At 42.4% G+C, this 17,792-nt stretch overlaps 1 protein-coding gene across 1 annotated transcript in view; it reads right to left on the reverse strand.

Moving 5' to 3' along the window:
* The window catches only part of LOC122810644 (carbohydrate-responsive element-binding protein-like), a 672,712-nt gene that overhangs the window by 91,189 nt on the left and 563,731 nt on the right, over window positions 1-17,792 (reverse strand). Inside the window, exon 5 of the mRNA XM_044082217.1 lies at window positions 3,844-3,973. Coding sequence (XP_043938152.1) covers window positions 3,844-3,973 — 130 coding nt within the window. The remainder of the gene's footprint in view (window positions 1-3,843; window positions 3,974-17,792) is intronic.

Raw genomic sequence — 17,792 nt, forward strand, 5'->3', positions numbered from 1 at the left:
AAGATACTCTCCCTCTGGGGACTACTGGGATTTAAACAGACAATATGTCTGCAAGTCTGGGACATCAACAAGCAAAGGGAAACCTGATCTTATCCTCTGTGCTGAGACATTACGAGAGTGCGGCACTGGGAGATCTCCTCCAACCACTTTTTAGTGGCAACACACATTACAGGGAAATCCAACATACTAGTGGACAGACTCATCAGGTCAATTTTCATGTCTTACAACTGGTCTCTCAACCAATTAGTGGCAAAAGGGATTTTCTATCATTGAGGCCAACCTTGCTGTAATCTCTTCAGGTCCCCACAACAAATGCAGCCAGTACTTTGTCCTGATTCCTCCTCAGGGGGTCACTGAGAGATGTTCTAGTCCATGTTTAGCCCTCTGGTAACCTTTTCACCTATTCTCCAGTACCTCAGATTCTAAAATTATTACAGAAAACCAGTCAGTTGAAGAGCTCATTAATCCTCTTTGCTCCTTTTTGGACTCACTAGATGTGGTTCTCAGTCCTTTGACTTCATCTTAGTTATCTTCCTTGGATACTGGACCCTAGGTCCAGACCTTCTGTCACATCCCTCAGGGATAAAGAATCCCAATATCCCAGGCCTCAAAATAACCGCATAGTTTCTCTAGTTCCATTAATAGCTAGACAGCCCAGGCTTTCTTCCCCGGTTCATCATATACTTTTGTCCTCCCAGAAAGATTCCATTAAGAGAATTTACAAGAGTAAATGGAAAAGATTCTCAATTTGGGCCCTGAGAAAATGACAATGATCCTTTTACTGCCCCCTATTTCTTCACAGCTGGAGTTTTTAGCTTCTCTTTTTAATGAAGGTGCTAGTTTTTTTCACAATCCATGTACAACTGACATCCATATCAAATTTTCACTCAGGAGACTATGTTTCTTTCTTGGCTGTTTCCAAGTTATGCAAGGCTTTCCTAAAGGGCACCTTCTTGCTCAGACCTCCAGTGAAAGATCCATCACCTCCCTGGGATCTAACAGTAGTACTTAAAGGACTGATTCAACAACACTTTAAAACTTCAGCAAAAACTGATTTAAAATTTCTGTCTTAGAAAACAGCCTTTTTAGTTGCCATTACATCTACAAAAAGGATTTCCAAACTTCAGGCTCTTTCATCCAAATCCCCTTACAGAAATGTTCAAAAGATAGAGTACCTTAAGAATCAATCCTTTTTTCCTACCAAAAGTAGCTTCTGAATTGAACATAAATCAAACCATTCATTTACCAGTCTTTTTTCCTAAATTTTGAAATAAGGGAGAATACATGCTACATCTCTTGAATGCACACAGACAACCACGTTTCTATTTACATAAAACAAAATATTTCAGAAAAACGGACCAGCTGTTTTTCTCTTTCACCAAGCAGGCTGGGATCTTAATTTCTAAAGTTACCTTGGCCAGATGGATAATTAACTGCATTTTCTTGATATATTCTCAGCAAGGTCTCTCCCTACCAAAACCACCAAAGGCTCATTCAACTAGATTTATGGCCACCTCATCTCCCTTCTGGTTTAAACTTCCATTGATGATACTTGTGCAGCAGCCACTTGGTCTAATGCTCACAACTTTATTACTTAATACAAATTAGACAATTTCCAGTAACAGAGCTGCTTTTTTTAGCAGTTCTCTGGAATATCATTCCATGAGGGCCACCAAAAATTCATGTAGCTGGAGACTCTGTCCCGTACATTGTGGAAGAATGAAAAGGACATCATCAGATATTAAAGTTATGAAAAAATTATACAATACACAGCAAAATATCTTTCCTGCACAAATAACTGATTGACAGTAATCAGAATGATACAAACTGAAGAGAATGAACACAACATGAGATAATATAATGGAGTCTCACATTTCCAATGTTAATACCTTCCATGACATGAGACCTGTGTAGGCTCTGTCAGGAGTCAACAACCACTGAGAAAAAATCAGCTATAAAATTTGATCAGAAATGTGACCAAATCTAAACGTTATGATTTACTGTTACAGTGACTCTCCCAAATATTAACTACACAAAAGTTATTGGGTCCAACTGCAAAAAATAAGATGGGGTCAGAGAATCAACAAATTCCAAAGATGCTGCTACTATGGTCAATGAGACAAAACCATTTTCCCTACATAATGGTACTATGATAGTAGTCTAAGACGGATGAATATGGAGTACTTCTCACTAGGGAGCCTCATAGGAATTGAAGAGAGTCAAAAACTACTGAAGAGACCAAAAACAACCAATTATCTCACAAGGAATTTGGTGGGACAACCTAGGGTGGAAGAGGAGCCTCATGTTAAGTAGGCTTACTGTGTTGCTTGGGCACATTTTGTGAAAGGCCAAAGCAGTTTTGCCATGAGCAAGTGGGGGGACCATCACCCTTCTCTCAAAATCCTCGATGGTCTCCAGTGGGTACTCACTAAGATTCTCTCATCTGTACCACATACATCTACAACTGTTAATCTTATCATTCAACAGACAGCCTTTGGAAGACAAAGCTCTGGATGTTGGTGCTGTGGCATTAAAGATGGACTGTGTGAACTCAAGCAAACTGATACCTTCTTTAAAATCTGAGTTACAAAAGCAGGAACCTTAAATTCCTCAGACTACACAATTTCAGATTATTCTGAGGAAGAATAAACTAAGATGCTTTCTTAAAGATCTTGCAATCCTTAAAAATGATAAGGAACTGAGAAAGTCATGTGACTATCAGGAAGATAGATTTCTGCTTGCATGGCATGCAAGGGGCATGAGGAGCAGCATGCGAGTTGAACCTACAGAATAATAAGCACCTGCTGTACTGTGCCCTCCTGCACTTTCCTGGTCTTTTACCACTTCAACATTGAATTAATACGCAAAGTCTAATGGTGGCCAAGGAATGACCACATGCCAGTATACTGGACTTGGAGAGAACCAGTGGTTAACCAGCAAGCAAACCATCCTGCAAAGAGCAATGGAGATTCCACCTAACTCGCTCACTGCACATTCTATAAGGGTACATCTGAGGAGAAAGTGATACAACAGCCTCCGAATCTCACCTCTAAGACTGTGTAGCAGAAAGCTACCCATTTCTTCAACCTCCCTAGTGTTCAAAGAAACAGAACTGGAGGATCAGCAGAGGTGAAAGTAGTCCAAGCAGAATCTGAGAAGCCAGACTTGCAACTCTTGAGGTATATTCTCCAGAACACTTTCCCTTGGGCTTGTTTGCTTGATGCTTGGTCTCTTAGGCTTGGTCAGTACCTGCAATAACTTTTAATTTCATGGCTGTCAAAAGCTGGATGATGAAGTAGACTTTAAGTTTATTACATGTTCAGCATCTAATCAATAGTTAAAGCAAGAGCTGTGGCACCAGAAAGACAGAGTGCCTCAGATAGTTCTGATTTCTGATGATCTGACCAACAAGTACAAGGTTTCATGGCTTTTTAATATTGAAAAATATCACTTTTCTACAATAACTATTAAGAGAACAACCAAACAATGTGAGGGCTGGAAAGAACTGGTTAGCACACCCTTTGATCAAGGTGGAGGAATGGTGACATAGGCAAATTCAGCATCCCTTGTGAGCACAGGACTAGAGAAGTGTTGATAACTTGTGGAAGACGGCTCATTAGTAATGTCAATACTGTGGTACATATGCCACTAAAAGCAAAAGAAAATAAAGCATCTCAGTGCAAGAATAACAATGTTCATAGTTGTCACCAGCATAACTGCACTAAATGAGAGTTTAACAGAACCAGGCAGTCCAAAGAATGGAGGATGAGGGACAGGATAACTGCAGTGTTAAAGGTATATGTAACATCATACGGTTCAAATAAAAAGATATAAATAACTTACTTTTGCGAAAAATGGGAAGAGAGCAGTGTTTTTCAAGCCACAACAGAACTGTGCGACAGAAATCTTCAAGGCTAGCTGTGCAAACAGTCTCTGTATATGTGTCAAACAATGGACGCACCATGATGCTAAACTGATTGAAGAAAACATCAAGGAAATAACATCAAAAGAGCCAATTAAAAAAATCAACTGTGATGCATGCACTCTGAGGAAACTACTGCACCTTGTACATTTTATCTAGACTCCCAGTGATAATACTCAAGAGCTCATACACATTTATTGTCTAATGGTTGGCAGCATTAAAAAAATTTCTAGTTTCACTGTCTGTACAGTATTTCTGGTGATCCATTGTTCTGATTACAGAGAAGGCTGAAGCACTAGTGAAAGCTTCCTCAGAACAGTGCTTGTTTAATGCCAGCTATGACTTGCATGCTACAGACTTGTATCTAACAGTGCTGTAGAAAAAACTGATGGTGACTCACTGTGGCACTGCTGAGATGCTCTCCTCAGTGCACGGCATACATCATTTACATTCATCTTCGACCTCTAACTCTTCTATCTTTAAAATCTTCTCAAACTTGTAATGGTATTGTACCAGGACTTAGTGTGGTGGTGATTAAGACATTACAGGCTGGAATCATAATGGTGCTTCCTCATTTATAGCTGTGAATAATAAATATTAAAATCTGATAAACCATTTCAGTAGCAACAAGAGATAAGCAAGTGCTCACCTTATCAGTTATCTTTGACAATTACCTCTGCCTCTGGTCAACAGTAACATTTTATTTACTGACAGCTTCCTCTACAGAGTTCTTCAGAGATCTTGCACTCCCACACTTATGACGTGTATATCCGCTGATACATGCTGTGGTGCCACTACAAGAAGATAAGATGGTGCAACTAAGTTCCATGCCCCCCATGCAACTTAAGCAAACTGAACTGCAAATAACGCCGTTAAACAAAGATACACAATTATAAACTTGCAAAGACACGACTCAACTTCCAGTTAGGCAGCAATAGCATGAGACGTGTTTTTCCTTCACTCCCCCTTGCATCTTTTAAGATTATCCAGCATTTAAAATTTCATTTAAATAGGCACAAAAGGACAAGACTGGTGTTTTTTCCCCAATACTGAATTCTTACTGGAAAAGCCTGAATATCCAGTGGAAAAAAGGAGATGAATTTTTCCAGTGAGGCCCTGTCCAACAGCCAGCATAGCCCCTTCAAACTTGAGCAGATCACCCTTGCTGCCTCAGACTGCTATGAGGATGGAGGCAGTAGCTAAAATGTATGACCTTATCGTGAACAACATCCAGGAGCTGACCTGCACCCTTATGGAGTATACTACTCATGACAAGCTCCAGAATACTGAATAAGATTATGACCGATTACCCTGAATGCTACTGACATTACCGTGTTGCAAAAGAAGTTGGAAGATGTGGACAGCCATCTGGAATATGTGGAGGAGAAGCTTATTGACTAAAGAAAAATGCAGTCCAAAGGAAGGACATTTGTTTTGGTGGAATTTCTCAGAATATGGAGGCACAGAACTATGTCAACTTTAAGAGGGAGAGGATTGCTGGATGGGTGGCCATTAGTCCAATGGATATTTAAAATTGAAAGACCCCAAATACTTTTTCTACCAACAATAACCAGCTCACGTGCCCCGAGACCTGTGCTGGTGAAATTTTCAACACTTTCCCCAAAAGTATTGTCTGTTTTGTGGTCACCAAGGAAACAACTTTTAATGAATGGATCTTAGACATTTGCAGACAATGAACATTCTCCAGAGACCTGTGCTCGGACGGCTGCATTTAGAGCTGAAATTCAAGTATGCCATACTAATAACAAAGTACAGTTGTGTACACTTACCATACGTGTAGATGTTCAAGTACATTCACTGTTGCAGTCCTGACTTGTGGGACTTCCTGCCATGGAAGATCTTGGCCAGACTGACTACCAGAGTAAAATTCTTCCCTACTCCTATGACTGGTGGACACACTTGACTGCTGTCAGTACACTGGGGTATAACTGGAGTCTGCCTATGTCATTACCTCAGTTGTTTTCTTGTCCCTTGTAGATTGGAACCCCCCAACAGGAGCAGCAGCTCATGGCCAGATGGATAGGGCAAGGATCCGTAGGCACAAGGGAGTGGAGAGTAGGGGTCCATGGCATGACAGCTCAAGACCCAATGGATAGGGAAGGATCCCTAGGCAGGTCGAAGTGAAGAGGAGGGATCCTTGATACATGAAAAAGAAAATAATAGCCTCCCTGAAGACTATGGGGGAAAGATGAGTGCAACAGTGAATACACTCGAACATCTACATTTATGGTAAGTGTACACAACTGTACTATGTTCTTCGTGTTTCACTGTTGCAGTCCTGACTTGCGTAAATGTTCCCAAAGCTTAAAGGAGGTGAGGTGGTGAAGTAGGATGAGAAAAGGAGGTTTGAAGGGAAACAGTGTTAAAAACTGAACCGGCATAGTGTCTAGTGTTAAACGGTACAAAAGATTAGATGGCAGGCTCCTTTTTCTCTTAATAGGAGGCAGTAGAGGGCCCAGCAGTCCCAATAGAAAGGCCCTTCCAGACACAGGGGATGTCCTTCCCTGATAGAAAGTGTACTGGGAAAGAGGGAGGGAGAAAGAGATCCCTTTGAAAATGGCCTGCAAGATACAGAATCTCCTCCATTGAGGGAAACGCTGGTAAAATTTCAATGGCCAGAAAAATCTGATGAGTTTTATCATGGCCATGTAGTAGGGTAGCCACCTATGGAAGTTTTGAGCAAGGAAGAGTACTCTTCCCTCCGTACTGAGGATTTGGAAAGAAGAGAGGTAGGTGTCTGGCTAGAGATAAGGAGGTATCAGTGCCCAGCTTGGGTTGATGGGTAGGATTAGGCCTAGAGTCAGAGATTCCTCAACTGGAGAGAGAGGAAACAAGCAGGCAGGGTTCAGTGTTGGAAGATTATTTTTTTTCTAAGACAATGGTAAGCAACAAGATGGTGCATGAGTTTACCTGGGGGCCAAGAGTGAAAGGCTCTACCAGAGGGTGAGCAAAGGCAGGTGAGTGTGAGAATATGAAGGTTGAAATAGTTGAAACCTGAGCCTTGCAGGATGGGTGAGAAAAGCCTAAAGAAAGCGGATTTAAGAGAACTGGCAGGAACAGGGATTTTGGCCTGATGGGGTCCTGATAGAATTGTGCACCCCCCCCAGTACAAAAGTCTTATTATTAAGTTGTCCAGACTTTTCTGGAGCTAGGCCACCTGACTTTCCCTAAGATGTCCTGCACAAGCTAATGTACATTAGTGGGGAAGCAGGGGAAGTGTTATCAGGGTCATACTTGGATGACCTGAGTTCTTTCTCCAAAGTCATCTCAGAAGTATCTGAAGTGACAGAGACAGATGCACCCCCCCCCCCCTTGAGAGACCAATCTTCCGTATGCGCCAAGCTTATAGGGAGTGGGTTAGCAGGAAGACTAAGGATAAGAAAATACCAGAGTAGGATTGATCAAACTAGTGCTATAAGTCAGTCCAGCAGTTTCATGATATCTAGGTATTCCTAGGAAAGAGGGCATTGTTATGAAAGCCGAACTTCACTGTGTGCTTTCCCTAGTGGTGAAGAGTTCAATCTGTGGGCCCCCCATCCCTTGACCATGATGAGAGGAATCTCCCAAGCAACTGCCAATTCAGGGTGCGTTCAGGCTTCTGATTTGTCTGCTTATTCGTAGAGTACTCTCTGGATGAATTCAGTCCACTGGTGCCATCTCCTAGGGTTATAGCTGGGGGGGGGCTGTAAATCTACCCCCATAGCTAGATGGTGAGGGTAGGGATGGTTTTCTCCCCTAGATTTTTGTGCATATGTGAGTGTGTAATTTTCTGTGAGAATGAATAGCACCATTGGGTTTGACTTCTGTTTTGGGTACAAGAGAAGCCCTTCGAGCTGATCAAAACTCCTACTGTCCAAGAGCTTATACACTTCCTTTATGTTAGTAAAAGTAGTAAGAAAGTAACTGAAATAGTCTTTGGAGGATTAAAGTTTGAGATTTCTGTTAGCTGAGTGGAAGGCTTGAGGTTAGAGGAAAGTACTAGGTATATCACACATGAATGCCCTTTCAAGGCCAGATATAAGCCTTTTCGGACCAAAGGAAGTTTTGGCTGTTGGCTCCCTACCTTGTGAAGGCACCTCATGTGCATCCCCCACTTGGGGAGCAGGGAGATGGAAGTGGCTAAAAAGGCAAAGTCATTTAGAGTTGAGAAGTTCCCGTCTGTAGGAAGATTTAATTTGTAGAACATGAGGTTAAGTCTCCCTGAGTCAATTACACAAAGCATGCTCTACTTTGGCTTTAGTGTAAAAACTGCATCCTTCTGGGGTAACTTCTTTTTCCCCTCATCCAGGAAGTATGATGATCTCATGAGCAGCTTGTATCCATCAATCTTGCCTTCCAAGCTGCAAGGATTTATGTCACATGCCCGGCCTGTCTGCCATACACTGAATTGTTAGAAGGGGGGGCACATGCCTGGGGCAGGAAGGTTAGAGTCCAAAGGGTTAACACCCTAGAACTGAATTTTATTTGAAGGTAAGCTTCAGATTCTCTGTTCCTAGCTGATTAGTATGCCAGTTTCTTAACAGGCCAATCTAAGTCTTCCCCAATTCCGTTTCCCAAGGTAAGAATGAAACTCTGCACCTTGTGTCAGTGAATCAAAATCTTAACCAACATATCAACCCCCAATCTTAGTGGTGCTGTGAAGCAACTAAGGTCTGTTTGTAAAAAAGCCTGATTAGTGCCATGTTAGTGGCGAAGTGCTATGTCACTGCCCAGGGGGGGGGGGGGTTGCACTGACGTAGTCAAAAGGGGTAAGGCACAAATAGTCAAAATTTTGGAATTACCTAAACGCCCAGTAATCCTCAGCTAGATCCCCTACTGGGAACTAAGAAAAAGTGCGCTAAGAGGACAGGGGTCCCTAAGAAACCCTTAGTGTAGGACATAGTTAAAGAGAGGTGAAGGTAAGGTTGAAACCCCTTCAAAGGGCAGAGAGAAGTTCTAAGACTGAAAAAGAGAAAGGGCCAGATTGTTTGAAAAGTAACATTCTCTCTCTCTTTCCAGGGGGGAGGGGGGGTTGTGGAAAAGGGAGGGGTACATGCTATGAAAGGATCACTACTGCTCCCTCCCAAGGACTTTGGTGGAGGAAGTCCCTGGTGATGGGGTAGACAAGTAGTCTTGGCTATATCCCTGGTGCTGAGTGTGGCTTTTAGCATGTGGACCTTCTTTTGGTTTGCAGTGGGTCAGGAAAAAAAACATGCTGAAACATGGGGCTGCACATGCACAAGGCATTTGGCTGTCTGCCTGGATACATCTGTCCTCCAACCTTTTGATGACAGCTACTGCATGTGGGCCAAAGAGTTATTCCTTATCCAAGGAAGCGTACAAAAGTTTGGACTTGGCATGCTCTGAGAAGTCTTGTCCTCTTAGCTATGTGTACCTCCTAATGACAGACCCAGTGGCTGCTGCCCTGCTGGCAGCCTGTAAAGCATCAAACCCACAGTGCAAGGAATGGTTAATCACTTGTGAAATGGAACTGTAATTGTCCATTAATTCTTGAGAGAAGGCCTTATTTTCAATGTTCAAAAGTTTTTGCTTCATCTGATGCAGCAGTGAGACTCTTGGTGTTTTATTAAGTGGAACTGGCAGTTCAACGCCCTCATAACTAATGTGGCAGATGTGTATACTTTCTTGCCAAATCTTTCAAAGGCTCTACCCTGCACCTCACTGGGTAGGGATTCTTAGGAGTGAGTGTTGGTTCTTGAACTCTGAAGTCCAGGACCAAAAATCTGTATATCTGCTGAAGGGTTCCTGAAAAGGCATGAAGCCATAACCCTGAAGAAAGGTTCAGATTTTCTAAGAGAAGGGGGAATGGAGTCTGGTCTCAAAGAAGATTCGAGAAAGACATCATCAATCACCTCCAAAATTCGGGAAGGAATTTCCTGACTCTCTTCTTGGGTAGGGGATAATCTTGTTCTTCCTAATGAAAAAGTTCCCCAAGGGAGTGTAAAGTTTCCCCAAAGGATATGTCCTCTGGAGGGGAGGCTGAAGGTAAAGCTTCCTCTGAGTCAGACTCCTGAATGAGAGACAAGGGTCATTTGCAAAGGTTGAGGCCTCCTGGTCTGAGTTTTGCCTGGTCTCAAAGGGGTAAGAACAAACTTCAGGGATAGTGTCTTTTCTTCCTTTCCCAGAGGTAGATTCGGTGGGGGGGAGGTGTCTGCCCTTTACCAGGGAAAGCAGATCCTCTGCCAATTTAACTAATTCCTTTTGAGAATGACAGCTGACAGCTGGAATGGATGGAAAAGATAAGATTACCTAGTTGTAGTTTTTTGTTTTCACCTGGAGGCATTGGAAACATGGACTCCTGAATACCTCTGAGGTTTAATAGAGCTGTGCTTGCCAGAAGCCAAGGCCTGCTTAGCAGTCTCAGACCGGACAGACAAATGGTATTCAGAGACTGGTGATGATGCAGAAGGCTCGGACAGCATACCGGCCTCCAAAAGGGTCTTGGTAGAGGCCTTATCCATTACCTCAACTGCAGTAGGGGGCTTGCAAAGGTATATCACTCACTTCTGAGATAAACAGTTGTGGTGGGCTATCTGATGGTGGACGGTTGTGTTCAGAAGTCCTAAGCTTAGGCCATTTGCATTTAGTCAGATCAATGTCAGGACACAGGATGGATACCATTCCATGTGGAGATTCGGGGGACTCGCTAAAACATCTTGCTAAAATGTCGGCCCCTAAGTCTAATAGTTCTGGAGTTGAACCTGGGCAGAAATGACAATTTGACACAGAGTGAAAGACAAGTAACAGAGAGGGTGTGAAAATTCTGATGTGGAATTTGTTTACTACAACGGAAGCAGTTTTTAACTTTCTCTGACATTAGTTTAGAAAAAGGAAAAGGCTCCCCAATGGGGTTCTTAGATTTAGAAGTTTCCACTCTGGTGTGGACTGACTGATGCATGTACAGCTTTGTCTGCTTTGGGGTCCAACTGTAAGAAAACTGGGGTAAAGATGTAGGGAGACTCCACTTATACCCCTGTGTACTGACTTCAGTCAAGTGCATCTGTCAATCAGAGGAGAAGGGAAGGCTTTTACTCTGGTAGTCGGGCCAGCCAAGGGCTTCCACAGCAGGAAATCCCACAAGTCAGGACTGCAACAATGAAACATGAAATAAGTGAAGATTGCATCTCCTACATCCAACATACTCGAAGGTATGGCTGCCACACACTTTTCATTTACCAAAGGAAGTGCACCAAAAGCGACAACAGTCCTCAAAAATCACCCATCTGTAAATGGGTCATGGGGATGAGAGGACAGCCTGCAAATAGTGCTTCCCTGTATGAAACAAGACAACTACCCCCTCACTTTATGCAGAGGCAACTACCAAGGTAGTGGGTTAGTGCTCTTGCAAAGTTGATCAATCATAAACCTTCACCAATGACAAGTGATGGTCGAGTACAAAGTAACAGCACTGTAAAATTGTATGTGGATTACAAATACACTTTTTTGCATGACTTATCAAGAGCTTGCTAAGCCAAAGATGTGTGTTGTTTTATTACTGGATACTTTTACTAGACTATGAATTGCTTTCAAAGACAGGTGTGAAAAGTGGCAGAATATATTTAATATTAGTATTTCCTTAGTGAGACATGGAGATCTCCATATGAGATCACACCATAGTTGGGATGACTTGAATCTAGCCATTGCTACAGTGTGTTTAGAAGTTGCTGATCTCAACGAGCAGTGCATCCCACAGATCTGTCTTAGGGCCTCTACTGTTTGGGATATAGTTTTCTGAGGTCCAAGCCAAAACCACTGGTCTGTGGCTGACGAAGTTTGCAGATGACTGCAAGCTGGGTGCTGTTTTAAATTTCCCTACTGATGTGAAAATCCTCCAAGAGGACCTTACCCAAACTAATGACTGGTGCCAGAAGAATGGCCTCAAACTGAATACCAAGAAATGCATCATTATCCCCTTTGGGGAAAATAGCGCTGCCACTAATTTTCATATTAAGAACAACGTGTTAAGCACACAATCAGTAGTGAGGGACTTGGACACCCACGTTGATAGCAAACTGACTTCTGACCACCATGTTGCCTCTGTTGTACAGAAGGCTTTCTACATGGCCCATCTCATAAGAAAGGGTATTTCATACAGGAACAAGGAGGTCATAACATCCCTGTACTCCTCTCTTATCAGACTAATTATCAAATACAATGCCCACTTGTACCTTGCCAAGCACATGCAGTAGCTAGAGATACCACAGAGATTCCTGACCATGACAATCCAGAGTCTCAAACATCTATCTTATACAGATACGCTAAAAGCCCTGTCCCTCTACTCAGTCTCGTACAGACTGCTCAGAAATGACCTGTGTCTGGCATACAAGGTCTTCTCAGACTCAGCCTTGATGGAGTTGCTGCATATGCGCAAGTCAAACTCCACTCATGCAACATGCATGCAAGGCTTCAACCTGGTCTGTGACATTAATGGAACTTGGCGGTGGGATAGATTTCTGTTCCAAAGACTCCCCCACCTGTGGAATAGACTCCCTTTCCTTGTCAAGCAGAGTATCACACTAGCCCTCTTTAAGAGGAACTTGGATGACTGGATGGGAAACCTGTGTCGCTGTTGGACAGGGGAAACAGGTGCTGGACTTTGTGGGAACATGGGCGAAATTTTTGGCTAGGCTTACAAAGGCCTCCTGGCCAATAGCCTAGTATCTTCCTAAGAACCTATGCTGGAAGCAGTATTCAACAAGTACATAGTTTTGTTTTTGTTTTCAGTTGTACTTCCTAATTTCTTCTTTATTTGATTAGATATTGTCTTTTCCATCCGTTCCTCAAAGTGTGGGCTTTGGATATGACCTTGGATCTGACTTCAGCCACTATCAAGCTTTTGGATCTGGTGGTCAGGCTCCTCCCCTAACTCATAATCCCTGTACAGAGAACAAACTTCCCCAAATCTCATTTGCTGCCACTGTAAATGGACAGAATTTTGAGTGCTCAAGTTATTTTGAACTGATTTTTCATACACAAGTGCTTTATTTTGTTAGTTACTTGCTCTCTCTTCTTCAGTCTTCACCTCCCCCTTTTTTTTTATTGTTCACTGGGTTTCTTCCAGTATATTTAGTAATTACCAACTGTTAACCTCCCAGTGGTGTTTTTTCTACATTTCTTTTAGCTCTTCAAAACAAAAAAGTCTTCCCTCATCTCTTACCTAAAATGACAGAGAAACCTTCAGGTTTTAAAAAAAATGTAAAGCTTGCCCATGCAAGCTTCCCAACTCAGACGTGCACAAGTCTGTATACTATCTGGACCAATCACACTTGGGCACAGTCTGCTTCATTTGCAAGGCCTTTGGCCAAAGTGCCACTGTAGACAGTAGTAGTAAGTTGATTGTGAAAGGGCTCCTTCAACTATCTGCTTCTGATAAACCTACATCAGGATCAGGTAAGACTACAGCTTCCTCTTCTACTGCTCTTTCTTCACCAGCAAAGAAGCCATTTGAAAAGAGGGAAACATAAGGATCCTGAAAAGGACAGAAAAAACTTCAAGAAAGAGGCCTCCAGACCGAACACCTTTGGTACTGGCATCAGAAGTCTTAATCGATGGCAACTCTCTCTTCAAATCTCAATCTTAACTCATTCACTCCAATGGAGCTCAGGAAGTTTGCACGGTAACTTCCAATGGGCGCAGCCTAAGCCTTTTGACACAATCAAATTATGTCCTCACATTTCAAACAAATATTCATATCTCTGGAACCATAGGGATTATGAAGTAAGTATAAATGGCAAACTCTTCAGCACAATCTATTTTTATAGTGATAGTATTCTTTAGGTTCTAGAACTTAAACTGAATTTATAAGTCACACTATTATGTTTGTAATATTTTGTAAACAACTTACAATAGCCCAGTAACCACTCAAGTTACAGACATACTGTCAGCTGCAATTTAAACATCTGAGAGCTTTCAGACGAGGCAAAGGTGGAGTTCTGTTTTACTTGGTTGTTGCGATATTTAAGAATAATGTGAAAATTATATTTATATAAATTCATATCATAAAAACAATATCTATTTACCAACACTAGACAGATGTCAAATGTTAATTCAGTTGAGTTTGGTATTGTGTAAGCTTTACCATGACATCTTTTTAAACCTTGTACATATCATGGACTTGGAATTACTGAAGCAGATATGAACAAGCCATATCTGATGCCTAGAGGCACCAGCAGGAGTTAACTGCAAATGTACCTGGAGGCGTCACTCTGATGTAATGAGTTCTCAAAGTCTCCAAGGTTTTCTTTGGAGCTGGTTTCACCTCAACTCTGTTCTCCAATTTTACAAGAGAAACCATGTTATTACTCTGCACCACCTTCTGCTACATCATCAGTTAGGTCAGGTAGGTCCAGAAGTCTTACTGAAGCTGATTGACTTGGATAAGATGATGAGAAAATTTCTCTGGACTGAGATCCAACTGGGGATCCTCCCAGCTCTGACCACTGTTGGGACCAGAGGTGCAGCCTCTCCCCTCATTCTTTTAACTCCTTCTCAAATGGATCTTTGGATTGGAGCACCCAGATCTTATTTTCTCCTGTGGTAGATCTGTTTCAGAGCTGAGAATCCACACCTCTTTGACTCCAATGAGTTATCTGATGGGGTTGGCTCCGACTTTGTAGGATCAGTCTGAATCTCAGAGTCAGGTGGTTGGCATGGACTCCAACAAGGTGAGCTTGGATCCAAGATCCTCAAATCCATTCCTTCTCTTAGGGGCCTACACAGTTTGAATATTGTGTCAGCCTCGGATCCTAGTCAGACATCCAGGATTGAGTTGCCTTTGAGGGTTTTGGCTCAGAACACAGCTTTCCAGATCTGTGTCAGGCTTGGGGTTCAAGGCTTGAGATGATTTTCTCTCTCATCCAGGAGAGAGGACTACCACTTCTAAGTCAGATCCATACCTCCCCCCATAGGACCTCCCAGGGTTCAGAGCCTATTCATCTTGTCCTGTTGAGGCAGCCAGTTCCCAGAAAGCTTGAGGTAGTTTTCATTCTAGACACCACTTCAGCTTTCAAGTCCTTCTCTGAACAACCCACAGAAGAAGTACACAGGAAGCAAGTGTTAAAGAAGACACATGATTCCACCGAGGAATATCCTACTGTGGACACTGATTTTGAAGAAGGTTGCCCCAGATCTCCCTTGAGGGTATCCTGTTCATGGAGAGCCCTGAATTCCCTAGACATAAAGGGTGTTGGTCTTACCAAGCTCATTCTCCGGAACCACCAGTCTTCCTTGAGGCTTTTGGTTCTGGCCTATCTATATCTTTGGTTGTCCCACGGAGATTGATTCTTCTCCCTTTTGAGTGGCCCCTCAATCAGATAATAGCAGAGCAGATTTTCAACTGTTGGGGCTGTCCTTGTTGTGATCTTCTTGCCTTTCCCCCACAAAGCCAAATGCAGAAAGTTCTTCACTTTAATTCCTTGAGACAGGAAGTCACCCAGGGATGCTGTCATGCACAATTGCCCCCCTGGACTCCATTATGCTTTCCTTCCAAACCCTCTAATCCCAAAGTTTTTACAGAAAGAAAGTGTGATGAAGTCCAGTTATCCTCATAGCCCCTTTTTGGCCTTGACAAGTATGGTTGCCCTTCCTTTGGCCTCATCTAGTACACCCTTCCTGGGTGCTGGGTTCAGATCAAGTTCTTCTTTCCCATCCATCAGGGTCACCTCACCCAAATATTCAGTCCTTCAAATTAACCACATGGTTTCTCCAGTTCCAATGATGGTTCGACAGTCCAGGTTATACTCTTCAGTCATCCACATTTTGTCCTCTCCCCAGAAATTTTCCACTGAGAAAGTCAAAGGAAGCAAGTGGAAAAGGTTCTCTATTTTTTGGGTATCTGAAAACAACACTGACCCTTTTTCAGCTCCCCTATTAGCAAATTTTTGATTTCCTCACTCTTCTTTTTCAGAATGGAGCTAGTTATTCAACTATTAATGCACAGTTTCATGCTGGAAAAAAATCATAAACTAAGGTATTCCTCAGAGGAACCTTTTTGTGTCCTGCACTCACAGATCCACTTCGTCCCTTTGACATTACTATACGCATTAACAGTCCCACCTTTTGAACTTGATGCCAAAGTTGATCTAAAATTCTTGTTATAGAAAACCTTATTTCTACTTGCTGCAACATTTGCCAGGATAATTTCCAAACTTAATGATCTGTTTTCAAAACCTCATTTGTTGTTTTTCCACCAGGAGAAAACCCGTCCCACTTTTCTTCCCAAGGTGGTTTCTGAATTGTTCATTAACCAGTCCATAAATCTACCAGTGTTCTTTCCAAATTTTTCAAACAAGGGTGAATATACACTATATTTATTAGATGTTCATTAGCAATTAGGTTTTTACTTGCATTGAAAACAAAAACAAAAAACACGGGGGCACTGGTGCAGAAACAAAGACTCTCTTTATTGACAAATGTACAGAATTAAGCACTTTCATCCAAAACTAGTCAGGACTTCATTACTTGCATTGAACAAAAATCTTTTAGAAAATCTGACCAATTGTCTCATTTTCAGCTACTAAACTGGGTAAATTAGTTTCCAGAACTACCCACTCACATTGGCTTTCCCAACACATTTCTTATGTTTACAGAGAGAGAGAGAGAGAGGGAGAAAGAGAGGATCACCATTTCCCTCAATACCTAAAAACCCCACTCTATGAGGTCAGAAGCTACATCTACAGTTTCTTCTCAAGAGTGCTGATTGATGACTTTTTTAGTATATGTGCTGCCGAAACAAGCACAAGAGTGCAAACTGATATCTTTGTTGTGGTTACTCAGTCCAAGGTTCACAGTTGCATCTCACATTACAAATTGGACATAAAATCCAGAGAAAGAGCCTGTTTTGATTTAGCTGTGTTTCACAATATCATTCGATAAGACAGCCCAACAGATAAAATATGTAGCTGGCGACTAACACCTTGAGAAATGGATGGAAAAAAATAAGAAGTTATGTATCTACCATAACGTTCCATTTTAGTTGTCTTCTCTCGCCTTCTTTCTTGCTGGATGGGTTCGGAGTCGATCCTCGGCTCCGACTTGGCCACTTACTAAAGCTCGAGAGCTAATTTTACCAGCTCGAGGCAAACCTATATCCCATGATGCAAGGCGAAGACTACCCAGATCTCGCTTGGTAGCTAAGGAAATTATGCAATACATTCCTCCAACTGGAGAGGAGGAGGAAGAGGTAATAATAGTAATAATGATAATAATAATCCCCCGAAAAGGATCAACCTAATCTAGTGACACTAGAAAGCTGATTAGCTAGAAAAATGGATTAAGCCTCTTAAGGGAAGAGGCACAATTTTCTCGGTCTGACCAGGCTAGGGGGATGGTGGGCGTGACGCAAGAAAGAAGGCGAGAGAAGACAACTAACATGGAACGTTACGGTAGGTACATAACTTCTTAATGTTAAGTTGTCAATCTCGCCTTCATTCTTGCTGGATGGGACCGCGTCCCTAGCACCTCTATCCTGGGTGGCTCAATGGAACAGACTCTTGAGAACGGTGGAACCAAAATTCGCTCTGTCTCTGGAGGCCAAGTCTAATTTGTAATGTGAAACAAAGGTATGAGGAGTGGCCCATGTGGCTGCTGCACAAATAGTGTCTATTGGAAGTCTAGCCTGAAAAGCTGTAGATGTAGCTAGAGCTCTGGTAGAATGGGCTTTTGGCCTAGAAATCAACTCTTTACCTCTGAGCTGATAAATGCAAGTAATCACAGAAGACAGCCATCTAGATAGAGTTACCTTGGATACTGGAAGGCCTTTCCTGTTCTCTGCATAGGATAAAAACAGTTGATCAGATTTCCTAAAATGTTTGGTTCTGTCCAGATAATATCCGAGTTGGCGGTGAACATC

The sequence above is a fragment of the Protopterus annectens genome, chromosome 9.part0, assembly GCF_019279795.1.
Source record: "Protopterus annectens isolate FY-2018-M chromosome 9.part0, PAN1.0, whole genome shotgun sequence".
Taxonomy (NCBI): Eukaryota; Metazoa; Chordata; order Ceratodontiformes; family Protopteridae; genus Protopterus; species Protopterus annectens.